This window comes from Chelonoidis abingdonii, chromosome 1 (genome assembly GCF_003597395.2).
Source record: "Chelonoidis abingdonii isolate Lonesome George chromosome 1, CheloAbing_2.0, whole genome shotgun sequence".
NCBI classification, from domain to species: Eukaryota; Metazoa; Chordata; order Testudines; family Testudinidae; genus Chelonoidis; species Chelonoidis abingdonii.
The window spans coordinates 310,565,900-310,583,437 of NC_133769.1; the positions used below are offsets into that span (position 1 = coordinate 310,565,900).

At 39.8% G+C, this 17,538-nt stretch overlaps 1 protein-coding gene across 1 annotated transcript in view; it reads right to left on the reverse strand.

Annotated features, from left to right (window-relative positions):
• Window positions 1-17,538, reverse strand: part of ENOX1 (ecto-NOX disulfide-thiol exchanger 1) — a 415,538-nt gene that overhangs the window by 81,374 nt on the left and 316,626 nt on the right. The window contains exon 10 of the mRNA XM_032781770.1: window positions 16,952-17,069. Coding sequence (XP_032637661.1) covers window positions 16,952-17,069 — 118 coding nt within the window. The remainder of the gene's footprint in view (window positions 1-16,951; window positions 17,070-17,538) is intronic.

The window sequence follows — 17,538 nt, forward strand, 5'->3', positions numbered from 1 at the left end:
CTTTATTATTGGGGCAGGAGGGAAAAAAAAGTTTGTCACCCTGATTGTGTGAATAGGGAGCTGTGGGACTGCTTTGTGACAGAAATGACTCAACCTCAGTTGGGTGGTACTTGCTAAACATGGGACATGGGTTCCAAAACTCTATGAGGAGAGAGAGAGGTAAGGGATTGGTGTGTGTACCTGATGGTTATGGGCCCCTTTTGAGGGCCTGGATTCAGTGGCAGTTCTGCAGGTGATCTGCCGGTCCTGCACCTTTGGCGTACCCGCCACCAAATTGCCGCCAAAACGGCGGGACTGGTGGCCCTCCCACAGAAATGCTGCTGAAGGCTGCCTGACTGCCGACCTCACGGTGACCAGCAGGCTGGCCCCCTGCGGTTTGCCGCCTCAGGCATGTGCTTGCTGCACTGGTGCCTGGAGCCGCTCCTGATCAAAGGGTTGGAATGCAAGCCATTTGAGCAAAGGCTGAAGGAACTGGATAGGATTAGTTTGGAAAAGTGGAGATTAAGCGGGGACATGATAGGGGTCTTCAAAAACTTAAAAGGCTGGCATAAAAAAGATGAAGAAAAGTTGTTCTCTCTTGCCACAGAGGGCAGGACAAGAAGCAACGGGTTCAAACTACACCATAGCAGACTTAGATTAAATTATGGAAAAACTTCCTAACTGTAAGAACAGTAGGACAATGGCACAGACTGCCTAGAGAAGCTGGGGAATCTCCTTTGCTGGACGTTTTCAAAAGGAGGCTGGGTAGCCATCTGTCTTGGACGGTTTAGACACAACAAATTCTGCATCTTGGCAGTCCCTTCTCACCCTATGAGTCTGTAATCTCCACTGGCTGCCAGCTCAGTTCTGAATAAAATTCCAGGTGCTGGTCACATATCTATACTGCCCAAACAGATCCAGTTATCTCACACACCTTTTCCAATACCCCACCATGACAACTATTCTCAGAAAGCAAGTTTCAGCTATATATTCCTAGTGTGTAGATCAAGGCAGTCAGGGGCAGGCATTGTTGGTGATCTGCCCATGCCTCCAGTATTGGATCCTACAAGAAATAAATCCGAGTCCCAGCTTGGCCACATTAAGGCACCTCTTCATTCAGGTTTTCCATCAATGTCAGGGTCTTGAACCCTCTGACATTTAATGTGACTGCTAACCACTGCTTTGAGTTCTCTCAAGAAAACACAGTCACCTCTTTGCATAGCGGTTAACTATGTGATCCCCATTCTTGGCTTTGTTCTCACTACGGTAAGGGGTCCTTATATACCACAGTGATGGTCATCTTATAAATACTTCTGATAATAAATCAATAACAGCAATATTATTACTATATTGAATTGTCTGGTAAATGCCTCTTCCTACTGTTAGGAAACAGAATGGAAATAGATTGCATCATCCTTTATACTTTAAGAAAATGATCTGGTGGAAGCTTGAAAACTGCAAAATAACTAGCGAAAATATAATTAGCACTATATATGTATATATAAAGTAAATTCGGTCAATTACCAGCTATTCTAGTACTATGCGAATTTTGCTTTTCACCTTCAGACACAGTCTAACTAAAGAATGAAGCAATTTAAACATTTTCCCTAACTTTATGCACACTTTAGCTAGAGTTCTCAATAGCTGTGAGTCTAAACTCCAAGGGCACTAATTATCCTGTGTGTAGGTTGCTCCCATTAATGTTAGTTGGTGTTAGGCCTGCATAATGGGAAGATAATTTACTCTATTTCAAAGTCTTATTCGTACTCAGATGGTGTTGCTTTAAAGTCCTTTCCACACCATGCTGCCTACAGTCTACACACAGCAATTCATTACAGTAGTTACATCCATGGTGATGGCAGATGTTCAAAGTAGTTTCTCATGGGAATTATTTTAGGACTTTCTATTCACAGAGGAGTTAGGGATTGAACAAGCAACACATACAGGATAACTAGTAATTTTTAAAAAATCCACCCTCCTCTAACATTAGTTTTACCCATCCCATTTCCATTACAGGCAGACATAAGGGTTGAGAGACCAAAGCATTAGTCTGAAGAAACATTTTCTTTGCCTATTGAAATTTTTTCTACAGCTGCTTAGTAGACTCTAAACAACATTGTTCTGTCTTTTTCTTGCCTTACTACATGTGTGATGTACAAGTAATTTCAGTAATTTATTTAGGACTTTTTTTTTGAATGAGGAATCAGTTACTGAAATATTTCAAAACTGGATGTGGTTATTTGCAAAGACAGGGAGAGTGTAGAGGAGTTGAAAAGGTTGGAGGTTGCTTATGGTCCAATCGGGTCTAATAACAAAACCTTGGCAAGAAGCTCTTGGCAAACACTGGCACTGCAGTAGATTCAGAATGAAATGGGAGTCAGTATTGCCAACTCTTGGGATTTTATCATGAGTCTCATGATATTTGCTGTTTTATTTAAAGCTCCAGCTCCTGGAGGCAAGTGATTATGTGAGAATCTCAGCTTTATGTTTCAAGACCTCAAGGGCTGCAGTGACCCAAGTACTAAATATGACTCAAGTACTAAAGGCTCAAATGCCAGAAGGCAAATAAAAATACCTATTTTTTTTTTGTAATCGTGATTTTTAAGCCAATTTCATTATATTTTGGGGGCTCAGATGTGATTTTTGAAGGTATGAGGGTGGCAATACTGAAACAAACTGAGAGAAAACCAAGAGAAGAACTGAATTTATGTGCTGCAGATTTTAAATTCCACATATAATGGGAGGCTGGGAGGAATTGATAATACCAGGGTCTCTCTCCTTGACTTGGCAATTGTCATTACTACCCAGAAGTTCTTTAGTTCCAAAAGGAATTTGACATCCTTCCTTTTTGCTTCTCTTTTTACCCAGCATATCTACTGTAGACCAAGTGAGTCACAACTACTCTACTTAACTGGGACTTGCAGGATAGTTTTCATTCCTCTCTGTTTTTATTCCCATCTCTCCTCAGTTGTTTATTTTTTGTTTCTCCTAAACAGTCATCTTGATAACACTCAGCAGTCTGCCACTTTTATTAACCTTTCTTTGCTCATTCATTCTCTGAGCCTGTCTTGATCAGGTAAACTATGGCTTTGTCTTAACCTCCGTCATCCAATTATCTCAAAGGTGGAAGTGCCTCATTTGGACAAAGAGTGCATCCTCAAACAACTCCTTCTCCAAAATATGTCTCTCAACTCAGATCTCCTTTTTTGCTTTACCTTCCATAACCTTGGTGTCAACACTGATTTTTGCTTTCCTAAGCCTTCCTTATCTCCTGTGTGTGCAAGTCACCACTTCCACTGGCTGCAACACTGCTCAATCCTCATTCCAACTACTCGTGTTTAGACTATTGCATTTCCTTCCTTTTAGCCTCTGAGTCCCATCTTGGTGTGTGCAGTGTTTTTATCTTCCTTCATCACCCTTATACAAAAGTGTGACCACATCACCCTAACCTTAAATAACTCCATAAGCTTTTTTTTTTTTTTTTTTTAGAATCCATCAGTTTGGAACTGCCCTTCTCATTGCTTCTAACCATCTCGCTTTCCTTTCCTGACCCCTAGAACATATTGATTGTATTGTTGCCTCTAAGCTTTCCTCTCCTTGTGTTAATGCCCTGATAACTGAATGCTTTAATTTATTCATACAATCTCTTTGAACCACTGTTTCTTTGTAATTTAGACTCTCTGTACTCTTTGCTGTCCTGTGTTATTTCACTCTTCAAAATGTTTTAGGATAGAGGAGTTTTATCAGGGACACTATGCAACATGTCTACTCTCTCCTTCCCTTCCCCCTTGCATCTTTTTTCCCCCATTGTCATCTCCTTTCCTCATTTTGACCCTCTGACTTTTCTCCCCTTTTTCCTATTCACTTTCTCCTTCCTCCTCCCACACTGTTTCATCATTTAGCCTTTGCTTTCTGCCCCTCCTTTTCTTCTCCACTCTATTGCCCCTTCTCTGTCCCTCCCTGCCTGCCTCCTTCAGCTCTTGATCCACTGGTCCTATCCCTTTGCTCATTTGTAAATCCCAACTCCCCAGTATTTTCAGGTCTTTCCCTCTTCTCCCTTCAGCTGTATCCTTTTCAGTGAAGATTCTTTCCATTCCCCCATATCCCATAAATAATGATTGTCTTGTTGTTGTTTTTTTGCGGCAACATTACATTGAATTTTTAAAATGTACCTTTAGAATTTGGAGGGCACTCACCATCTGATTATAACAATTTAAATGTAAGTCAAATTTGGGGCCTTAACTACTTGCCACATCTCTTTGGAGCCCTTATGCCCTGTAACTTATATCATTTTCAAAAAAAAATAGTGAAAAAGAGTCTTCCTCCCTCCCCCCGCCCCGCTGCTTGGAATGATTTGTTTTCAGTTTCTGATAAGGTTAACTTTTCAGATGGTAATGTTTTATTCGTAAAAGTAGCTGCTTGAAAAACCTCTGCAAGTGCTTAAAGCACTAGTGAAGTGCTATTAATCAAAGACTAAATATCCTTAAACAGTTCTGCCTCTTTTCTAATTGAGAAATAGAGCTATTTAGACAAGTTTATGAGATGATCTTGCTTGAATTAAAGATGTCAGTGATGAAGCAGACTTCTGCCTATATTCAATGTTTTGAAAAAAATTAGCTCTTTGGTCTGAGAAGGGAAGAAGTGAATTCATTGTCAGACAAGCTCGTGTTACTGGAATCTGTTAAGTGGCACTGGTGGCTCAATAGAGCATACTCTTTCCTGAGTTCGTATTGAACCAATGTGCCTATATGGTGTTAGTGGTACTTTGTCAGCGGAGGTGCTGCCTTTTGAAACAGATGTAAAAGAAGCGTTCTTGACCACACTAGTGAGCATGGTACAGCCCTTGACATCTCTTGGCCCATCTCAAAATATACAGCTATATCTTAAATAAATGTAGAGGGGCAATAATTGGTAAGACATACCAATAATATAATCTGGTACGTTCAAACATTCTGCAGTAGTAAGGGCTGCCATTGGAAACTTCTCAGGAGCTTAAATACTGCTCCTAATTTAAATCGAAGTTAAAGAAATATCCCTGTGTACACTTTGTTTTACAAAATAAAAAGGACCAGATCCTATTCCTTGGACATGAGCTGGAGGCAAGTTCAGATCCATTGAAGGACAACATGTGGCTTGGGAGCTGCAGGAGAAGGAGTAAATACAGGAAGACTGTCATTGCTGCTCTGAAATCAATGTCACAATATCAATCTTTATCTGGCCATACACATTAGAGAATGCAGGTTTGGTTTGAGTCTATTGGGTGATTGGTGTGTTTTAACTTGTTCTGATTCATAGTAGAAAAGGTCTGTTCACATAAAGGCGAGCACAAACAGCCTTCCTGCAAAATTCTGGTATGTCTCAAATAGCAGGCATTTATATTCATTCACCAAGCTTGCTTCATTACCTTGAATTTGACTGGAGTGATATTTAAGTCAATTAATGAAACTGAAATTTGTCCATTCTAGTTTGGGTTCAGGTGAAAATTGGTCTAGAAAAAAACAGAATATTCTTTGTCCCTTTGAAATATTTTGAACAGTTGCTCAAATGCATCTTTCAGTTGCTTGAATTGTTCAGCACAGCAAAGTAGTTCTAGAGTTTTTGTTGGTAAATTGAAAAAGTCATTCCAGGGAAGCTGCCCAGGGAAAAGCTTGCAGCTGCAAGCAAAGCCCTCCCCCTTGCCCCACACACTCCAGCACTCAATTCCATTCCCGTTTTCTGCTCTTTGAGGGCCTACAAACAAAGACAGCCACACCTCTTTGAAGTTTAAGGGTATCTGAAAAGTCATATTTTGCAAACTATTGAGAAATAAAAAGTGGATACAAACTTGTAGAGAGTGGAGTTCCAGAGAGAGTGGAGACCCTTGCAGGGAATGAAGACCTTAGCTAGCCTTTCAAAGAGTGAGACGCCAAGAAGAGTTAATATCAGAACAAGGCTTCTATAAGGTTTACTGCTTGGCTGCTGCTGGAAACCCAGATCTTCTTAGCCTTTCTGCACATACTCATTGTAGTCTTCTCATTCCACATACTCCTCACTGGTACTCCCTTCAATACACTGAAGCCAGGAAAAGTTCAGGAATCACAGTTAAGTGCCTTCTACTTCTCACCTGCATGATATTTAACCTCTCCCATGTTTAGTTTTATTAACCAATTTACTTAAAATAGTACAACATGTAAATCCAGATTTTGATGCTGAAATATACACATTCAGGTATGAAAATTGGGCCAAAAAGAGGAAAAAATATTGTACTGAACTCCATATTTTAATACAGAGATCCAAGAAATTCCAGTACATAAAGCCTACCATTATCCTCCCAAGCCCAAAAAGAGAATACAAAATACTGAATAGTCCCTCCCAAGAACTTAGTCCTGTGGTTCTGAGATTTGTGAGAGAGCAGCGAGTTGCGAGCCACTAGTAGGCTTGTTGAATATGGTGCTTAGTTGCAACTGATTCAACAAGATGAACTAAGAGAAAAGAGTGGGTGCTGCAATTTGATGACTCAGCAAAACTATTGTACTCATTATAATCAGTAACCCAGAGAAGCTGAATAGAAGACAGACCATTTCAGAGGAATGTTCTGAAACTCTCCAGCCAGCTGTCTGGCCCTCCTGGCTTTCCTACTCTCTGTTTTTTTCTTAAGTGCAGCCCCTCAGTGCACTTGAGTGAAACACTCCTGGCAGGAAGTTGGAATAACTGAAAATCCTAACAAAGTTCACCATGCACATAACTTGTATTCCTGGATTACACTTACATGCCTTTACCCTTACTACTTTCACCTCCCCCATCATGCCTTCTGTGTCTCTTCCTCACAATCTGTTCAGCGTGGGTTCAGAGATTTGCTGACTCTGCTGAGCACCATGCACATTTCTCCACATTGCAGAAGCATCACTGCACATACAGATGTTGAGCAAAAGCTGAGGGCTAGCTCTTTGGTCTTCCATGCTCCTTTCAGCAATGCTCAGAAGCCAGCAGGATCAAGCATTAACACAGCATATCTTGAAACCACTGAATAAAATGTGATGAGAACAATGACTGGCAGATAAACAGACTAGAGCATTTAATACCATTTACCACATTCCCCCCCATCTATTAAGAAGTTCACCTCTCTGGAGCTCAGAAGAATCCAAGAGGCCAAAGCAGCTATATATGGAACATAGAAAAAGGCCAATTCAGAAACAGCCGAGTTGAAGTAGCAACTGGCCGAGACCTGCAAACACGGAGATCTTCCCACATCATTGCTTAAGATGGACACTTGGCAACTCTAAAAGCAATTCAAAAATCACAGAGGGGTATATAAGCCACTGCAAAAACATGTTAGAAACCACTGTATATATGACTTAAAAATTGCAATACACCTAATTTATGGAACTCTAAATAAATAAATTAAAAAATAATCAGCTATTCTTCCATGAAAAAGGAAGAATTTTACAGCGGTTCAAAGCCCTAATCTGAACCTCTAGAATGTGTATTGTCAAAGCTTCCAACGATACCTTTCTTTTAACAGAGGAAAATCTTAACCTCTTAGGAATAAGAAAAATACCATAAGAATAGAGTTCTTTGAACCACATGTATAAACTAGTGGGGAAGAAGAATAAAACAGTATGTCCAGTTCCTGAAGTTGTGATTTGACTTCCAACACAGTCTTTCCCCTCTTCCTCTTCACTATGCAACTGTAATTTAAAAAACTGTCACTCACCTTGAAGCAGCATTTTACTCCTTTGCTATTTGGCTTTAAAAACCAAATACTTTAACATACAGTTCCCAGATATGATTTGAAATGTACATGAGACTTTAGCAGACATGGATTTTCCTTTGGACAGTCTTCAAGCCAACACCAAAGAACAGCGAATCTTGAAACACCGCAGAATCCAAAATATCTGAAGTTCATTCATCAAAATAAACAAGAACATCACTAATCTTGGTAGCTTTGGGAATTTCAAAGGTCACCCAATTCTGAATGCTAGCTATGCTTGCTAGGTTCTTAACTCTTGGAGTTCTAGCATTTCTCAGATTGCAAGCCAGATGATTGTATGGGGTGGTGGAATCTGCAGTCTTTGAAGAGATAAACCTTTAAACACTTTGGAGATCTCAGTCAGCCTTGCATGTCTCATGATCCAACAGTGCCCTTTCCTGGTCTGTAGCTATGAATTTAAAATCTGTGCACTGAGGCTGAAAACAATTCCATTTAATTTCCATGCTATGCTAAAGATTGCCAGGGGTTTCATAGGTGAAAGCTGTATATGTTGCAGATTTAAACTTCAGTCAGTTGGCTTCCAAATCTCCAACTTGGGAATTATTTGTAAGTATCTCTGACAGATGCCAATCTTGAGTTAGAAATGATTCCCAAGCTCAACAAAGCATGCAGTGCAGAATAATAAAGAAGAAAATCAAAGTCCTAGAGCTTAGGTTAAATTAAAAAAAATAAAAGGATCTTTAACAAAATAGTAACACAATAACTAGAAAATTGAAAGGCAAATGGAGCTACTCCTGAAGATACCAAAGATGTCTATGATTTGTGGCATATGCAATTCATGGCCAAAGCCCAACATTTTCAATTTAGAAATAAGTCTTATTCTAGTAAAGTGTAAATGCAGTTAGGAGCCGAGGCACAAAAGCTTTATATCGGACAAACTGGTCTAACAAAGATCACTTTCCACAGAGGGTGGAGTGTAATTGGGAAAATGATGCTAATAAAGGCTATATCAGGTTGAGAGGAAGCTGAAAACGGCAGATGTTCCACTATGATCTTTTATTGATTTTGCTGCCAACATCCCACTTCAACAACGTTACAGTTGCCCTTCAAGATTCTTAATGGAGAGATATGGAAAAAAAATCAATACACACAGCCTGCTTCTGCTCCCATTGAAGAGAATGGGAATTTTGTTATTAACTGCAATGAGAGCAGGACACGGTTCATTCTGTCTCTTTCCAACAAAGCTAAAAATCTACTCCTTATTTTGTGTTTTCAGAAGGTGAGCTAGGACCAGACTAACTCTATGTATTCAGATGTGTTGTCCTGCTACGCTAAACCTAATGAAAAATTATGGCTTGTATCCTGAGCTGTGAAAGTTGCAGTAAAAGGTATAGAATTTGAAATAAATTCTAAGAACAAAACCATTTCTTTTTAGAAAATATTTTCATAAAGATATAAAGCAAATAAAAACATTTTAATTTAAGATTTACTCTTGTAAAAATGTTCTCTTGTTACTTTTAATGTGCACCAAGTACAGCTTTACTAATAAATTAACAGAAAAACCTTAAAAGAGAATTCATGAAAAGACATAAATGATTTTAGTTTATTTGGGACACCCATAAATATCTCCTTTCTACTATTTTTGAATACAATTTTGCAAAAAGTAAAATATTTTAATATTGGCTCAGGAAATTATATAAACTCTTTTCATTCCAGCAATGTGCTGTTAATTTTGCTCCAGCACAATCTCAAAACTTATTTTAACATGCTGTCAAAATTAGACACTAAGGTTGTCAATGAAATGTCACTAAAATAAATGTAAATTTAGATTGCTGTCATAAGTGGCTGCTTGGTTTTGTGAAGATGTTAGGTTGCTATAGCATTTTCCATAGCAACTTTGCATCTTATTACATAAATAATCTCTCAGTGTCCTTAAAGCTTCCTAAAAAACAGGATTAAATCTATTCTAATATGTAATGATCCTACATCAAACCTTATCAGTATGAAATACCCAGAAAACATAATAAAATGTAATCTAGATAATAGCATTTCTGGCAGTCAAAAGGCATCAAACACCACAGACTTTACACTGAAGATTTCAGTTAACTGGTCATTTTCTCCAAATCCTTATTAGGTAAATATTTTTGAAAGTTAAATTTTCTTTTAAAAATAGAAGTATGGCTATTAACCCCTTCACTGATGTGTTGTACTATAGCAAAATGTGGCTCTTTTCCTGGGCTGAGGATATGTTAATGTTGCAGAGGAACATACCTGATACATGGAATGGGACATTTGTTATGTTTTATTAAAAAAACAATCAGGCACGTCTGGCAGTATCCTCTGGCCCTGATTCAGCAAGATACATATGGAGGCCTAACTCTAAGCATGGGAACAGTTCTGTTGAAGTTAATGGGACTTCTCACATGCTTCAAGTTAGACGTGTGCTTAGAGACCATCCTGAGTCAGGGCTTGTTTTTGTAAATTCTGTAGAAAAATGCAATATATATCAGTGTACAAAATCCTGTTGGAAAGCCCAGGTTTTGGCCTGCCTGAGCTCAGCTCCCAACTGGCATGCTGGGAAAAATACATGTACAGACTTATTATCTAGTGGAAGAAGTGAATATCTTGTCTTGCTCTCTTGTGAACCTCTCTGATGGTACCCTGGTGCACAAAGTCTCTAGTGGAAATTGTGTCCAGACTTTTTCCCCTTAGAGAAAGCTGCTTTGATAAGACGATATGCTTTTTGTGGCATAGAGTCTCAGCTATAATAAAGTACCTTTGCCTTGCTCCAAGAGCATAAAGGGATATAAATTTCCCTTGTCCTCTAGCCCTGAGAAATTGGGGCTTACCCTAGTGTGCCTACTATTTAGTCCTTTATATTTCAAATATTGTTTTCTTTTCTGTTGCTTGTCAAGACCCCTTGGTAGAGTGAAAGAGGCAGGTTTTTTACTAAATTCTATCTTCCTCCTCACATGTATATTAATTTATTATTTAGGGTTGCTTGTAAGTTTGGGTTGCTGATTACATTGAAATGTTATTGATTTATATGAAGAAAAAGAGGCAGTGACTCATTCATTTAAGGGTAAAAAATTAGAACTTTATATGGTCTTTGTCAACAGATATAAAGAAAGAAAAAGATAGGTCAAATTTGAGCATAATAGTATTGTTTTCATAAAATCTAACAGTGGAAAGCAAGGAGACCAACAAGCAATAATAAAACAAACAAGTCAAAAATTGATAGTCTCAAGTAAAAACAAAATATTTAAATTACCAGAAAAGGAAGGGTGAAACATCCAGTCATTAGAAGTAGAACGAAGAGGGGAAAAAGTAAGAGTTTTGAGAGGGGGAAGTCAGAAAAATAAAGTAAGAGCAGGAATAAGTTCCAAAATGTCATGCCTAAGAGATTTAGGCCTTGTTAACATTCACAATTCCACCAGTTTATCCACACAACATTTTGCACCCATTTAACTAAATCAATTTAAAATCAGACCTTTTGTTCAACTTGTGCAACTGTGGATACAGACAAGACCTGAGAAATGGCAAGAGAAGATTGAATCACGGCAAGAAGATTGTGGCACGATGAATCAACATCAGCCAGGTCACTTCTACATTTTTGGGGGCTTTCCTTGAAGATTTCTCATCCAAGTGGTGATCACGCCTGCAATTTGTGAGATTGATGGAGAAGCCGGGGTGTAGTATTATTTGCATAGGATGTGATTTCCAAACACTGACTAAGTCACATAGGTGTTTTTGAAAATCCCCTATCCTAAAGGCTCAAACTGCACTGACTTGGAAAGCTGTATCTACATTATGTGCATAAACGATGTACCCCAAACACATAATTATATACACAATTTACAGTGGCTTAATTTGCTGTTGTGCATGAAACTGCCTGTCCTACACGTACAAGTATATGTCATGCTTACACAAGGTAGACACAACTTTTTATCACTTTTATTGCAGTAGCTCCTAGAGGCCCAAGGTCCCTACTGTACATATATATAGCCAGAGACAGTCCTTACAGAAAACAGCTCACCATCTAAATGGCAAAACAGACAACAGGTAGATGAAAGGAAGCACCATTATCTCCATTTTACAGATGGGACACCGAGTCACAGAGAGATAAGTGATTTGTCCAAGGTCACACAGGTATTTTGTAGCAGAGCTGGAATATCACCCAGATTTTCTGAGTCCAGGTCTTAACCGCAGGACTGCAGTTGCCAACTTTCTAATCGCACAAAACCGAACACCCTAACCCTACCCCTTCCCTAAGGCCCTACCCCCGCTCACTACATTCCCCCTCTCTTAGCGGCTCACTTCCCCCACCCTCACTCACTTTCACTGGGCTGGGGCAGGGGCTTGGGGTGCGGGAGGGGATGAGGGGTTTGGGGTGTGGGAGGGGGCTCCAGGTTTTGGGGGGGGTCAGGGCTGGGGCAGGGGGTTGAGGTGCAGGGGGTTGAGGGCTCTGGGCTGGGGATGTTGGCTCTGGGATGGGGCCAGGGATGATGGCTTTGGGGTTCAGGAGGGGGCTCCCAGGTTTGGGCGAGCTGAGGGCTGGGCTGGGGGTTGGGGCACGGGCTTACCTCACGCAGCTCCCGGTCAGCAGCCCAGCAGGGGAGGCTAAGGCAGGCTGCATTGTGCGTGCGCTGGAAGTGGTCAGCAGGTCTGGCGCTAATAAGTGGGAGCAGGAGACTCCACGCACACTGCTATCACCCACAGGCACCACCCCCAGCTCCCATTGCCTGGGAACTGGCCAATGGGAGTGCAGAGACAGTGCTCAGGATGTGGGCAGTGCATAGAGCCCCATGGCCCCCCGCCTAGAAGCCAGACCTACTGGCCACTTCCGGGGCACAGCAAGGTGCCCCAGAACAGGCAGGGACAAGCTTGCCTTAGCACTGCAGCACTGCCAACCAGAAGTTTAACGGTCCAGTTGGTGGTGTTGACCGGAGTTGCCAGGGTTCCTTTTCGACTGGGCGTTCCGGTAGAAACACAGACACCTGGTCACCCTATACAGGACCATCCATCCAGCGTCCTTTTGCAGTTAAGTGTCTTTTTGCTCTTATGGCTGCCTACTAAACTCTCTTCCTCATTGGAGTTGCATTCAGTAGAATTAATAGCACATCATCAGGATCTGTTGTCTTAGGAACAGCATAGCACCAGTTTCCCTTAAAGGGAAATTATTGATATCTCCTAAGGATACAGCAAACTTTTTTTGTTATCTCTGCAGGATGCAGCTTCACGTCAATAATTCTTAAAATTACTTCTGAGACTTTTACTTTTGAGTCTGTGCTCCCAATGCCAGCAGGCAGGAGACCAACCATCCATAAACTCCAATTGTTCTAAACATTTCCCTCTATTCTCTAGCCTCCTGGGTAGGGTACCATTTTTATGAACTTATGCTTCAATAACTGCACCTTGACTTTCAAATGTATTAATGAACTCAGTTGCCAGTTTTTTAGCAATGTCTCATTTTTACCTCAGCACACATCTATTTCCCCTTCAAGTTCCAAAATCCACAATGCAAATAAGTCAGTGTTTACATCTAAAGCTTGAGTTGTGGAAAAAGACTCTAAAGAAATGGCTGCAAACTGTGGGACAGACTCACTGGGTGGTGTCTCTTGGAGTTCACCATCAGTCTCAGGTTGTGGGTCCAATCTGAGAAGGACGGGGAATACAACAAAGTGAACAAGACTCTCAACTCTACCATGGGGCCTGAAGACATCAGGCAGCCCCACAGAGTGGGCATAGCTGGCCAGAAATGAGAAAAAGCCAAGCCATCCATGCTAGTTCAATACATCTCCGAGGTAGGCTCCAGTGACAAGTTTCTGATGGAGCCTCAGCAGCAGTTTAAAAACTCCTCGCTGCTGGTGTACAACAGTACTGCAGTTTGCCCTGTCCCTGAAGGTATAGGGGATATAACCTGTACACCCTCACGTTCATGTGAGTAGGGTCTGAATGCCTCAAGCCCTGAAAATGTGATGTCGCTATACAACATTGCTATGAGATAAGTTGTGTTTGCTCAGAATGCTGTGTTTCTGCATTGCAGTATGGTCTGGAGGAATGATCACATGGCTGGGAGTCAGGAGGCCCTGAGTTATAAGCCTAGCTTTACCATGATGCACATTGTGGCCACAGTTTTAAGATACAGAATTTCTGACATCAATAAATTAGGGAAATGAACAGTGAGAAAATCAATAGTCTTGTGGGTAAAAGAAGCAAATTTGAATCTAAAATGCAACAATGTACTTTGTAATGAGGCATTATTAAGCTGCACTGTATATCCTTAAGAAACAAACCTGAATCCACCAAAACACACAGTGATTAGTGCAATTTGTAATCTGCAACAAATTCACAACTGGCTTGAAAGCCTGACCATGGTTCCCAAAGCAAACACCTCGCTGCCAGATGTTTCATCATCTGCTCCACAGTGCACAAAATCCACAGTGTCCAAGAGCCTGGCATTAGCATAGTGCCACTCAGAAACTCAAACTTGATCAGACTTCAGACTACACCTGACAGACGAGGATTCTTGCACCACCCTATTCTTAACATCTGTTAAATAGCGAATGGAAATGATGGGGCTGGAATTCATCCCTCTTCATCTCAATAGACTTAAGTATTGACATTAAAGATCCCACCAATATAGCTTTTTCAGTCTAACCGATCTAGATGTTAGGGACGTACGTGACACTCTTCACCATAGTATCTAAATGCTCGTGGATGCCAAATTTTTTTTGCACAAGGAGAATGATAGTACTTGATTAAGCAGATGAAATGGTTTCAGAGGATTGCTGAAATTGTAACTAGTAGTGACAACATTTAGGAAAAAATTCCAGCATCTGAATTCACTGGGAGGCATTCTTTCTTATATAAGGGCTGACTAGAACCCCTAGTTTGTAATTAGTTTTCTTAAAGGTTTATTTGAATATGGTGCTCTTAAATTGAATAGAGATTGAATCATTCATCTTTTGGTCATTCCTGAACTGTCCTACTCTTTATGAAAATTATATACTTTTACTATTCTGTAGATAGACAAGGATTTAACAGTGAGGAACATGTCAACGTTTGCTTGCTGAACAAAGGTGTTCCTTTGCAGTAAAAAGATTTTTTAAAAAATATTCTTTCTGTAGAACAGACCACGTAAATAGATAAGAGAAGAAAAAAAGTTGGGTCAGGAATGACTTACTCAAGCAAAAAAACAAAAAAACAAAGACAAACAAAAAATACCCTGACATCTACAGCAAAGGAGGGTGAGGAACCTGACCAATAGAAAAAGGTGAACCGTTAACAAGCAGGTGTCTGATTCTCCTCTCAGACAAGTTTTATGTTAAAGTAAGTTCATTGGTTTCAAATAGCTATTTTTAGTTGACACCAGCATACGTGAGAGGAGAATCAAAACATTTATTTGAAAGTCTAATGTTGGGAAAAGAAAATGGTAGAATCTAGTTTTCTTATTGGGTGAGTCTTCATAGGAAACAGGCTGGATCAACTACATAACTGGGACAAATTCAACCCTGGTGTAACTCTGCTGAAGTCAAGCGAGCTACACTAGTGATGGCTTTGGATGACTACAGTATTTGATTTATACCATTGAATTTGCACTTTGTGTGTGATGTATTAGCAAAACTGTTCATGATATTGTGAATGGCAATGAGCCGTCCAAGACAATAATAAGAGACCAATTCAAATCAACTAAAACAGCAGGGGAGGGAGAATCACAGAAATCTCTGATTTTTGTCCAAAACCAACCAACCAACCTACTGAAAAATACATATTTTTACCACAAGGAAAAAAACTCCATATTTTCTACTGGTTAATATGATGCATGGTGGCTGAACTGCACCTCAGCCTAAGCATTCATTTGTTAAAACACAATGAAATATTAAGTATGACTGTTCATAGCATAAATATTTTTCTTGAGTCCAGTGAGTTGGCATTGGTCACCTTTTTTTGTTAATGTTAATTACAATTATTTATCTCCATAAGACTGGACATGCCAAGGCAAATGATTATGTGTTCATATGAAGCTGTTATTGCCAGCAATCCTATGCCCACAGAGCCACTGTGTCAGCTCCAATCACTCTACTAATGAATACTGGAAAATTCAATCCCATACAATTATCTTAAGCAGAAATTAATGCTGCCCCTAGGAGGGTTTATTATTTCCATCTATATTTCTGAAGACCATTTTTTCCTGTACGAGAAGTGCTCTTTTCCTGTTCATAGTGAAAGTGTCTTTCCACAACCCTATCCTACTTTTCAGTCTTTATTTCTGGAGATCTTTAAACTCACATAGCCACTGGCACCTGTGTGGTAAACACTTTTCTGTTGCATATCTGTAAGAACACATATGTGTACACATGCACACACATAGGACACAATCCATGGTGGGAGAAATGGGGTCAGGTCATAGACTCTGGAACCTGTGTGCAGATGTTTAGGTTAAATGTATGTCATTGTTAATATCTTGAGTTTGTGCATATAACTTGCCCCGTCTTTGCCCATATACCTCATCTCTGTCTGGCAGGGCTCAATTGAGCTTCATCTAGACCTTCTGCAAGGCTTTCCTTTTTGATGCTGAGTAACACGCGACTCAACCCTTGTCAGCCCCTCACAACTCTCTAACCCATTGCAGACATGAAAGTCAAGAAACCAAGGGAAGGATTCAAACCAAGGTGTTCCCTTTCATAGCGCATACCAGTTACTCATAAGTCACTGAGTCAGCCTAATGTCCACCTCCTGAATTGTTTATACTGGATAACTGAAATATATCAAGTATACTTGCACTTCCTCTCATGGTAGGCAAGAGCGTCAATTAATGTATATCTAGTGCCACACTTTGGAATGTGTGCCTTTAAGAGTTAATTCCATGGAAAACTCAGATAATATACATGTAAATGTATTTGCTAGAAAGAAAAGGTAAAGTTCAAAGAATATTGAATGAAACACAATTTTAGCTGCTTTTATTTAAATATGACATTATTATTATCCTGGAATTCAATACAATTTTGGAAGATGAGAAGAACCTTGTTGAAAGACCCAGAATGGAAGCAACTATGGAAAGAACTGGAGATTCTGATGAGTACATTTCTTGGAAAGTGACAGAGCACTCTAGATACAAGTGAAAGTCATACAAAGACAAAATGTAAGGACAATTAAATTAAAAGTAGATGTTCTATGTTATATAACTATTTTCTATCACTGGAGGTAACATCACTCATCTATGTTTTGAAACGAACTGTTCAACATCTTACAAGATATTATGAAGGGTTTCAACTTTACCTGATTCATCTACTCTCAGCTTTTTACTGGGATTGTCACCGCTGTCATCATCAGACATTTCCATCTCCTCTTCACGGCGGATCCCCATGAGCTGTTCGCTGTGAGCATTCCGGAGCTCCTAAAACCCAAGATGACCCTTTATCAGTATTGACTTCCATGAACTGATCTATTTCTAAACAACTATTTTAAATTTTATAGTCTGATATTTTAAAAAATACATATAAATAACCCATGAATATTAGTACAGAATCAGCACAAGACTCAGAATTAGAAGGGCTCAAATTGAAGGGAATGGAGTTCTTTGTGTTAAAATATTTAAAATAACTGAATATGTCAAATATACCATTGGGAAAAAACAACAGAGCAGATGAGTTCCCCTTGTTAAATTACTACCAGTCCTACCCAGGCAGATGTATTTCAGTAATGGCAACACTGAATAATGCATGTAAAATGGATGTACAAAGGTGTTATCAGGTTGGCTAAAAAATAAAAAGCTCTACCTCTCAGAAGCCCTAGGTTTCTATGCTTGCACACGGTAAGCCCAGTTACCACAAATTTTAAATTCTCAGTATACAAACATCTTTTTT